The sequence below is a fragment of the Seriola dumerili genome, unplaced genomic scaffold (genome assembly GCF_002260705.1).
Source record: "Seriola dumerili isolate Sdu_G_001 unplaced genomic scaffold, Sdu_1.0 BDQW01000322.1, whole genome shotgun sequence".
In the NCBI taxonomy this organism is placed as follows: Eukaryota; Metazoa; Chordata; class Actinopteri; order Carangiformes; family Carangidae; genus Seriola; species Seriola dumerili.
Window position 1 is genome coordinate 894,099 of NW_019174577.1, and position 11,698 is coordinate 905,796.

Below are 11,698 nucleotides of genomic sequence, written 5' to 3' on the forward strand. Positions count from 1 at the left end.
TTACATCATTAGATGATTAATACTGAAACATCAGTGTGTAAGCAGCATGTTACTGTTGCAGTTACTGGAAGTGGAGCTAGTTTGAACTACTTAGTACACAGTTTTATATACAGGGACACCAGATAAATATGAGAAGTCATGAGATGAGTAATGGGAGAGGAAAGAAACAAAAGTTCCAATACATTTCTATTATCTCTAATCTTTATTTTTGGTGGGATACTGGATCATTTGAATATATATCAAAATTAAACCATATGAGAGGTTTAAGGAGGGGGGGGGCTAAGAGATCTGAATGTGACTAAAACTACTCTCTGTTTTATGTAAGAATAGAAATACTCAATAAAGTATAATTAACTTAAAAGTGTACTTAAGTACAGTACTTGAGTAAATGTACTTAGTTACTTTCCACCACTGCCAACAAAGGCTGAAACAGTTAGAACATGTAAAAATGTGTGTAGGCTGTAGGCCTAATGAACACTGGATGGGGTCAGGAGTTAACAGTTTAACCAACTTCATAAGTTGGAAATAATGGCGATTTTAAGGTTCACAGTAACCCCAAATTTGGACTTATTTTGTTGGTAAAACACAAACTACGGCGTCACCCTGCTGTGTTTATAAAGCTCTAAATAGTTTTTGTAACTTTAAGACTATAACGTTAATAAGCTAACTGAACGTTACCCATATAACCGCACATTGCTGAACTGAGAATTATTATTATTTTTTTTAAAGTTTGACTTTTTCTTTTTTAGAATATGACAAGAAATATTTAAAAAAAATCCACCTACCTTTCTAAAGTTAAATAGTCTGCATTCAACTCGTGATTCACCTCTCAAACTGTGTAGTCAGTTTATTGACAGTTAGCTAGCTGGTCCAATTAAGCTTAGGTGCTGTTGCCATGGTTACCGGTTCTGTGGAATCTAGGTTACTTTAACCGACACCTGGCAGCCAATCAGAAACGAGTATCATACAATCATACGTTCAAGTTATCAAGTATGAAAGTGAATCTGAAAATTAGACTACAACCAGGGACAGGATTACTTACACCACCACCCCCACCCACTGCCCGCCCTAGAAAATGTTGACTGAACTCCAAAAGCAAAGTCTCTAAAATCTTCCAATTATTCAGACTTGTCACATTTGATTTTAATGTTAATCGTGTAGTATTTTCAAAGCATTTAATCACCCCCACAGATGCTGTTAAAGCCTTCTTAACAATATTGAAATGGGACAACATTGAATGTTCTTATTTCTATCTACTTGTGTGCGGTATGTAACCCCCCCCCCCCCCTCCTTTTCTAAAAATCCCAAATTCCAGGGAAAAATAGAACTGGTGGCTATGGCCCTTACATCAACCATACCATATCATCATAAATGAACAACTCTGAAGTGTGAAATTTGCATACTAGTGGTGCAATATCTGTTAAATGTAAACTTTGTCTATTAGAGACAAAGTAATGACAGTGGATTTCAATAAACGTCATGAGTAAAAACTTACAGTACATTCACAAATAAGTTTTATTTTCATCTTTTTATACATTATAACCATATTCAACACATTTTTATATTATAATAAAATGACTCTTCTCCCTTGTCATTTACATAAATCAAAAATTTGTATATTAAGACTGCAAAATAGTACTCCTGTAATTTTTGTATATAGCTTTGTACACATACAAGTGACAATGCATCCAGTTTGCTCTGAACGAATGCACATTTCTGGGGGAATAAGAAAGGGCAGCCATAAGCAGAGAGAATACGAGAGCTCTAGCAAGACGGCAGGCTAGCATGTAACACCACCACCACCATGTGACCAACACTGACCTGGGTTAAATTTTTGCAGTCAAACCCTTTGTACTACTGAAATTCCACTTGCAATCGGTTTGTACTTTTATCACAATTAATTGGGCTAAATCACAAGGAAAAGGTTTTCAATAATGTTTAACCCAAGTCTTTTCCAAAAGCACACCTCTGTTCTGGTTGTGTCCCAAGAGAAAGCTTGGAGCGCCACACGTAGCAGTACAGTGAGAACATAACCAAATACACTTCAGGGGAAAGTACAGACCAACAACTAAGAGAAAAAAAAGTTAGATTAGTCAACGTGATTGAAAATTCATATTGACATTGCAGAGATTCAGGCTTTTGATAAAAACACCAGCTAATCATCCCCATCATGATCTTGGGAAATAAAATACACATACAGTATAAGAAAGATAATAAACCATGCTATATCATCCCATGAATACATTTTGATCATTGTTTTCACAATGTCAATAAAGACATTCTGGCATATATCAGGCCTCCGCAGCATATGCCTCCTCGTATGTGAGACACACAGCGTGGGATGTGGATTGAAATGTATGTCGAGGAAACAATGTCAACACAATCAAAGTGTAGGTCACTGAATGGAACCAAAAAAAAAAAAAAAAAAAAATCAAAACATTCAAAGTACACTGATATACTGTTCATGACTGTGCATACAAAAAAAAACATATCAGGCATTGAAAAACTTTAGTAGTCATGAGTACCTTCTTTGGTTTGTGACACTGTTTAGCGTGATCGCTCATTTACCTAAAAGTTAAAATGACTCCTTAAAGGCCCATTTGTGCTGCACTCTCTACTCACAAATTTGATTATTATATTGGAGGTAACTGCAAGGTCTCTTCAGACAACGTTTTAGCATGATTAACTTTGACAAAGGGATTTTAAATCAAAATAACTGCATTCACCTTCAATAAAACCAATTTAGAATTTGCAAGTAGATAATGTGTTTGGATTTCTCTCTGGTCATTCTCAGCCCAACAAATCTCTACAGCAGGTAATTTATTAAAATACAGTCCCACAAGCCATCAACTGTTGCCATAGAAAAGAGATTAATACAGAATATTCAACAATACAAAAGAAGTTTGTCAATCAATGCAAATTCAGCTGACACACTGGCAGCCCTTCAGTGCTTTACATCCTCTGTAGCAGTGTGGAAAAGTGAGCTGTGGCTACTCTTGACACTGGCATGGTGAAGCTGTGGTCTTACAGTACAATGACTCAACGGGCCCTGCTGCTGGTGAAGAAATAAATGAAGGGGGAAGCCAAAACCGTTTTACCCAAGAGCAAGATGAAAAAAGTGCCAATATGTGTGATGGCTTGTGTACATGTATGTACAGTATATGTATGTGTATGCAAGCAAGACCCAGAGGTGTGTCAGGGCAGTGGGGGCCTGTTCACTCAGTGCTGCGGGTGGGAGTGCTGGGTTGGTTGAGCCCCATGGTTTTGCACAACCATCCGGCAAAATCAACTTCCTCCACTTCTGATCGTTTGATGAATGTATGACTCTGAAAGAAAACCAGAAGGGAAACCATTGTTTGCACTGCTAGAATCATTAACAAAGAAATCACTTACCCAGTATTCAAACTATCAGATAGATGGAAATGAAGCTCAGGTACGCACCATCAGCATCTTCAGATCGGCTCTCTCAGCTGGATTTTTGATCAAACTACAGACACAAATGACACCAAGAAGGTTACCGACATGAGAAATCCTTAAGAGAAACATTAGTGCTTCTTTAATGACTTAAAGTCCTCCTTCAATCAAAAATATGTTTTGCTTATTGTTACTTCACTTGTATGTTTGAGCTTCACTGTGTTGAAAAATGTGTGAGCTAATTTGACACAAGAAGGCTGTTTTCATATTCATCCACTGAGGAGGGAAAGTTTCATGATTTTGTGACATCACAGCTAGTTTGGAAGCAAATTGTTGCTCAGTATGCAACTTACACAAGTGTGCTGTGGAAACTTGAATCCACCAGTGCACAGACATTGAGAATCTGACTTTTCAGTGAAATACGAGACTTCATGTGTCTAGTAGTTAAAACTTAATAAACAATATTTGCATATTTATATACTCTAGATGTTTGAATGAGGGAAAACATACATATAAATGCAATTTTATGTTTTTAACTAGGTAACTGAACTTTGTTGTGGATAAACTGTATAAGACAAATTGTTAATCCAATGAGAGTATTTTTATGTCTTCAGGATCTTTAGCTGGATTTTATTATTTCCAAAATACCTCTGCACTTCAAACTGTAACCACCTAACACAAAACAATACGTATGCATTTCAGTCAACAACAACTGTTGCAATTATATAACTATATAATATTAAACACAGATGGAAAACAAATTTCAGCTTTTAGTGATTTTATAGCACTCTACCTGATTAACTCTGATTATTCTTTCTTGTTGAAGAGCCAGTAAGAGCAGTCTAAACATAGCTGAGTTAAACATGTCATTGCATTGCTCACCATTTTGTCACAAAGTCCTGGAAGTCATTGGTGAAGACACCATGTGGCAGTTTAGGAGGTGGCTGAGGAAGAAACAAGAAGCAAAAGATAAAAAAACAGAGCAATTAAAGAAGACAGGTACAGTACTGTGTGCTTGTGTAAGCTGAAGAGATAGAAATGTGTGTGTGTCTGTTTGACTCAATGTATTGTGCAACCTGTGATCTCTCATACCTCATTTACAATGTAGTCCAAAAGTTCAAAGATTGCCATTGCAGGTCTACTGTCCATCCCATGTCCTGTGAACAAGTGGAATATCATTGGCATAATTCAACAAACAAACATTTTTGTCACATATTAAGCAATGTTTATCATCAGATTATATTTCAAATCTTGATCATGCAAACATTAATGTAGAAATGCTAAATCCGGACTACATATATGAGTTTTGATACTGTCTTATATAATTGTGTATTCGTGTGTGCCTTTGCGTTTCATACCGCTCACGGGCCTGCCTGGTGGTCTGGGCCTCTGCATGTTGGTGTGAGGCTCTCCCTCAGCTCCGTCCATAACAACCCGTCCAAAGATGGCTTCCAGCTCTTTGGCGTCTGGTGGGGGGATGGGGTAGCGGCCAATCGCCAGTTCCACCAGTGACAGACCCATGCTCCACACGTCAGACTGAACTGAGTAGTGAGTGCCCTGCAGTCTCTCCGGCTGTTGAGAAACACACAATCTACGTCAGAGGGAGCAGGTAGAGCCAAGATGCCAGGCAGGAGTGTGGGATGGGCAGAGAACTGGGCGGAGAAGGCACAGGAAGTGGAGGAGAGGATAATGGAAGGGGAGATGGAGGAGGGGGTGTTATGGCAAGAAGAGGTGGGTGCGGTTAAGGCAAGAGGACAGAGGATCGGAGGGTTTGGCAGGAAGTGAAGAGCAGCTTTGGACTGTTTTAGTTATAAGGGTGAGCAAGGACAGATGTGTGTGTTGGGAATTATGATGAAAGGGCAAGTGTCTCTACACCACTGGTTCTTTGTGGGTATATGATGAGACAGTCAAGCAGCTTTCGGCACTGCACCCACCAGGTGTCTAAGAGTGAGTGGAAAGGAGGACAAGAAAGAGCGAGCACAGTTGCCTAGGTCTTTGCCAAAGAGTCCTTTCCTGGGCACAGCCCTCGGTTCTTGGCAGGGAAGTGAGGGAGGGCCAGAGGAAGGGAAGGCAGAGGGTGGGGCCAGTGAACAAGAGCAATGTGAGAAAAGAGGAGAAGGAAAGTGGGGATAGGGCCAGAGGAAAAGGGGTGGGGGCGCAGGCGTGCAGAGCTGACTCACCGACATGTAGGAGCGCGTTCCAACAAAGGAGTTGGCCATGGAATCTATGAGCTGGCCGCTCACACCAAAGTCGCACAGCTTGATCTCCCCGCGAGAGTTGACCAGAATGTTGGAGGGCTTTACATCTATGTGGCAGAGGGGATGTGGACAAACAGACGTTTGTTAGTTTTTGTGAGACTCTTCTTCTTGCTGTATCTCAAATGTCATCCATACTTATCACCTCACTATTGACTTTGTAGTCATCAGGATGAGAATAGACTGCTTACAATAACAAATTCTAAATAGCAAACAAGGACACTATCACACTGGTGTTTTAATATATATTTGGGGATATGCATAGGGCCATGAATGTATCTGTGTATGTATGACCATGTCCACTATGTACTGAGTGTGTCCTGTGTTTTTTTATTGGAGACACTAACACGTGCAAGCTTCAAAAAAAAAAAAAAAAAAAATCCCTCCAAGGACATAAAAACTATAATATCAAGACAAATGTCTTTTGTACATATTAAAAAAAAAAAAAAAAAAAAAAAAAAAAAAAAACTTTTTTGAAACAATTATTCAGAGATGAATTTTTTGACCAGGACTACAGTGTGCCATGAGGGCTGCGGGTGGCATGCTCAGCGCCCCCCAAGGTTAATTTTCGAGCAAGGGAGAAAATAGTGAACATCTCTTCCTGAGTCCCTGTTATAGACAAGCCTGGTCCTCCACATTTCCCACTCATCACAAAAAAAAAAAACATCCTGCAAAATAATGGGGTATGACTGAGCCCTGCAATCTGTCCTCTGTGGTGACTGACCCCCTCCCACCGACCAAGGACATGTATGAAGTGCCTGAGAAGGAGGTGGCATGAAAAACCGGGGGAATGATGGAGGGAGACATGGAGGGAGGGGTCGACAGGGTGCGGCTGCTGTATAATCACATCTGAGAGGCTGTAATTACTGCCTGAGCTCACAGACAACTCTGTCCTAGAGTACCACCGACCCTGTAAGACTTCACTGCACTGCACTATGCAGGTCTGACCGCTGCCTTCACCAGTACTTTTCATAACAACACACCCATGGTTCCTCACTGGTGTGCTGTGGAAAAGTTGGCTGCCTTAGACATAGCTATGGTCATATTTTCAATTTTGTTTGAATGCAAAGATAATGTTTTTTACTAAGCCTTTTTTGCTTTATGCTACAAATTTCTTTGATCAGATATTTCCAAATAACAGTCTGCCTTGTGGTGAGTGTGCTAACTGTCTTAAGATGTTGATGCAGTGCATATGGAGGAAAATGCAAGAAGACAATTAATAAAAATTTGAATGAAAAACTACATGGAGGCCTGGAGCCCGTCTAGTTAGTGTGGCACATTTGAAGTGGTTTCATTGACAAAAAAAAAGTTCATAGACATTTGGAAATAGAAATCATACGTAAATGTTTTTTGTTAGTGTGTTTGAGCCTGTTTCAGAGCAGGAAGGATAATGACAGTGGAAAATTATCCTGCATTTTTTTTTTTTTTTTTTTTTTTTTTTAAATGTGATGTTTAGACTGTAACATTCTCTGCTGGTTGCCTCATCAGCATCAGCAAATCTTAGCCACCAGTAACACTGAAGGGATGGGAATCATTATATTAACCACGACAACTGTCCATAAAAAAACATCTACATTGCATTATTACTAAATGAGGTTGACTTTTCTGTAATCTGGCCAAGCTGCCATTATGGGATGCCCATTTCTACACATTTTATGGCCATTTCCAGACAAAAGCAATTTAAACATATTTTTGTTTTAGCACTTTTTAACTACATTGTTGCCAACCAACTGAATGTCACATTAACAAAAAAAACTAATCAAGAATTGGCTATAAGAAACATGATGATGTGCTCTAGTTAAACACTGCATAGTACCAATAGCCAATGTGCTCAATAACAGTTGTAGTTAGAAAACTGAATTGATCAAAATAACAATTGTCATTATTTAAAATTTGTCATCAAATACATTTTTCTGCATTAGATAAAACTTTGTCTACACAAACCATCATGAGACTGTACTTAAAATACAATTTTCAGTATGTCATGAAATACATTTTGGAGCATATCTATCAAAACCTTTAGTCATCTAGGTCATGGGTTATCTGAAGTCAATGACTCTCTGAATTTTGTTATAAATCATCCTTATTCTTCTTTCTGAAGGCAATTCACAGGAGTTAAGCCAATAAGTAATACGTCATTAAATGGAAAGCTTGAGATAAAATTTTGTGATGTGTAAATTAATGAGTAACGTTACCACAACATGAATGTCCATAATACTACATTTCTACTACTATTTTTAATAATAATTAGTCAATCACCTATTATTTGATTTAGTGAACTACATACTTAGCATCTCTTGTACTGCAGTGCTGAAAATGTTGGACAATGGATTTTAAGAGCAATGTTATATATTGTGACTAGAGTACACCACCATACCTCTGTGCATGATCTGGTGCTTCTCCCGCAGGTAGGCTAATCCTCTCAATACCTGTAAACAAGAGCAGAAAACATTACAATACAGTACGCCAAATCTCAGGCAATAGTGTGTACATAAAAAAACATATATAAACATAAGCTTTCATGTGTGTAAATGTTAATTAAAAGAAAATCCAATTAATTTGGTAGTTCATTTTTACATTTGAATTATTTGGACTTAAAACAAGAGAAAAAGTTAAATAAAACTCAGTAGGCTCTGTTTGTGACTCATTCATGACAGGTTAACACACAGCAAGTTAAGCAACACCACAAGAGACATACACCCACAATGGAAGAGCAGTGCATATGTAAATATATTTATAGTAACAAGCTACAAATCTTTATACCGCTGCCAAATTTGAACAGCAAACCTTTTTAAAAATTATAAACATGTCACATCTGATTAAAAAAAAAAAAAAATCAAACTGAAAATGCAGAAGCTTTACTTTTAAAAAGTAATAGCATTGGAGAAATACATACAGCTATGCTAACTTTTCCCAGGATTTCTTCTGGGATTCTTCTGGCTTCCTTCAGGACCTGGTCCAAGGATCCACCATCCTGCAGCAACAAGTAGCACAATTAAAATCTAATATAACATTTTAAAAATCAAAACACATGCAGGCTCTTTGGGAACAAATGTTTTGCACAAGAGAAAAATACTCAAACTCTGTGGTATCAAACCACATGAATTCACTTAAGAGTTTTTGTCTCTCACCATGTGCTCCATACAGATGCTGATCTCCCCATCGCTGTAAAAGGCCCCATAGAAGCCCACAATGTAGGGGGAGTTGCATTCATGCAGCACCTGCAGCTCTCTGATAATCTGGTTCCTGATGGCAGGCTTGATTTCCAGGTGGATCAACTAAGAAGGGTAAATATGAAACCATGAACTGTAGGTCTGACAAAGGCAAATGCATGGGATGCAATTACACCATTCACTGCCCATCTCAATTTAACGCATTTTTAACGCAGAGGTGCTGGCTGGCATAACTAACACTTTGCTTTGTTAGAAATCTCAACACGCACTATTTAGAATTTCATTACATTTATCTTTTTAAAACAGTGTTTACTGCAATAAAAAGACAAGTTGAAGACAAGTCAATACACAGCTTGAAAGCCTACACGCTTGAGCTTGCTTGAATTGCTGCTGCAGAGTCTGTATGCAATCCCAGTAATTTACTATCTCATCAACTGTTCACCCTGTGTTCTGATCAAAATAGGGGGAAAACAGACTAACCAACTCGCTGTAAGTATACAACACTATACGAGGATAGCTTTAAGTGCTCAACAGGTACTGTATTTTTGAGGCAGATACATATAACTATATTTCAACATTTTTAAACAAACCCATACAACAGTAACATACTTTTGATGAGGATCCCTTTAGGTTTTGTTAAATATTGTGACAAGATATACATATATAAGTTATAAATGACCTTTTGCAGTGGAACAATGAACTTGGCTTTGATCATAAACATGGGACAGATAGTTTATTAGGAACACTTAGCTAAAATTAATGCAGTCTAATACAACAGTCCTGCAATAAACCCTACCTTCATGAAGGTTAAAATGTTCAGTTTTTTGTTGAAATTGTGTTAAAGGGGTGTTGGTCCAATTGTCTGATCATTTTGGAGGCTACAATTTGTGGTACTGTTGAACTGTTGACAGGCGTTCCTATTATTTTCCCACCCCATTCAAATCAATGAGGGTAGGCTAAACAGACACACCCCTTGTATAAAGTTTACAGCACTTAAAAATTCCTATTTATGTTATATGGATATGAATTGTGTTAAACAATATAACATGTTAAACAAATAATTTAACTATATATTCTCCTACTCCTACTTTAGATGAATATTGATGTGTTTATTTTTGTTGTATTTGAATCATGATGTAGTGTCCTTTTCTCCAGACAGTAAGTCAGTGGGATCCCAAGTAGACATGGGTGCAGCAAACCAAGTCGGCACCAACACTATAATGCAGTAACAAAATCTAAACTGAACACATCTGGAATGTGTTTTGAGTAAGCTCACTCCACATGTCACACTTAACCTGTAAGAAAGCATTCAACAAGTGGTAATTTTCACCTTCCGGGCCATGACCAAACCCGAGGGTTTGTGGCGGACCTTGTTGACCACTCCTCCGTTTCCAGCACCCAACTCACATATGGGGTCAAAATCCTCATCCTTCAACTCCCCAACCTGAGCTTTCTGGGTGAGGAAGGCTTCCAGTCGTTTCCTCTGTTGTTCGTCCAAGTCCAGCTCACCCAGTTTCTTTTGTAAGGCCTCGAGGTTGGCTCTGTGAGGACGAGACAGGTGGTAATACACAGAGAGAGAAAGGATGAGACAGGGACATGTAACATCTGTACATGAATGGCGGTGCACAGGATTTATGTTACAGAGTGCTAACAAATGGGAATAATGTCCAACACAGAGCAGTTTGAGGCATTCTCTCTTCATCACAGGCACAATCAATTTTAACCCACGGTAGTGCTACTCACTCAGATGCAGCATCAATGGTGTTAGAGGTGGCCTGTCCCTCCCCAATGGGCGTAATGTTCAGGGGCACGGGTCTTCTTTTGGGAGCCATGTCGATATCTACCCTAAACGACTTTCTAAAATAATGCGCTAACCTGCTTTGAGCTGAGCAGCTGCTAATTTAGCCCTTTCCTTGTTCGAAACTCAAGTCTGAAAAAAGCAACAGGGTCAGCTCTAAGTGGCTAGTTAACTTAGCTGGCTAACGTTAGCAAAATTAGTATACTTTCGGTAGCATGTCAGTTAGCCAATGTGATAAAACGTATCATACCAAGGTGCGTCTTAAAAGTCAGGTCGTTAGCCGGTGCATCTATAGCGTTTGGAGTAGGCACATTTCTATTTTTCTGTCTCTTCTAGGTTATCTACCTGCTGCTACTAGCCATTAGCCACCTAGCTGCTACTAGCTAGCACCAGCTCCTGGAAAAATCGTGTCCTGCGTCTCTCAGTCCTTAAGTGCAGCTCCTCGCTTCTCAGCGTCCACAAGACAATGGTTTTTACCGGCTGCTACACCGGGAGACCGACTCTGGCTGGCTTCCCTCCGCAGGACGGCAGCGTCCCAGCAACAAATTCCTCCGTGTTTCAGCTCAGGGTGTGGGGCTCTGAAGCGAAAAGGGCTTTGGCTCTGGTTGGTGGTGCTTCAGTACAGGAAGCAGCAGCTGCAGCATCAGACCTGTGTGACACCCACAGGGAGAGCCCTTCATAAATAGCGCGAGACTGAGACCGTCTGACAAGTCGATACGAGGGATGCAGAAGACTCATGGGAGATGCACGACATCTGCAGTTTGTAATAACACCTCCGGTATGCTGTTTTTATTGAGGTAAATGCCCACTTTGACCATATCTTATCCACCCTCTGCTGCTTTCTTATGTGTTTAATGGCAGTTAGTAAACAAGCTGCGCAGTACATTACTGCCACTCAGTGGTAAAACTCTGAAATTCAGAAATAAGAATACACCCCCACAAAATTCAGGATAAAACATTTGAAATAGTTGTTCAAATTTATTAATTCAACGTTTGAAACTTGAATGTGGATTTTCAAAAATTGGATAGATCTGTACATACAGTAGACCTGGTTAACT

The 11,698-nt window shown here is 39.2% G+C and overlaps 1 protein-coding gene across 1 annotated transcript; it reads right to left on the reverse strand.

Annotated features, from left to right (window-relative positions):
* Positions 1–1,507: 1,507 nt before the first annotated feature.
* Positions 1,508–11,416, reverse strand: LOC111232170 (dual specificity mitogen-activated protein kinase kinase 2). The gene is made up of 11 exons (XM_022759559.1): positions 10,586–11,416; positions 10,173–10,383; positions 8,801–8,947; positions 8,566–8,643; positions 8,047–8,098; positions 5,595–5,719; positions 4,773–4,986; positions 4,507–4,571; positions 4,297–4,358; positions 3,442–3,487; positions 1,508–3,326 (listed from the first exon to the last, which is right to left on the reverse strand). The coding sequence occupies exons 1-11, from the start codon at positions 10,672–10,674 to the stop codon at positions 3,216–3,218; spliced, it is 1,200 nt and encodes a 399-aa protein (XP_022615280.1). The 5' UTR covers positions 10,675–11,416; the 3' UTR covers positions 1,508–3,215.
* Positions 11,417–11,698: the final 282 nt, after the last annotated feature.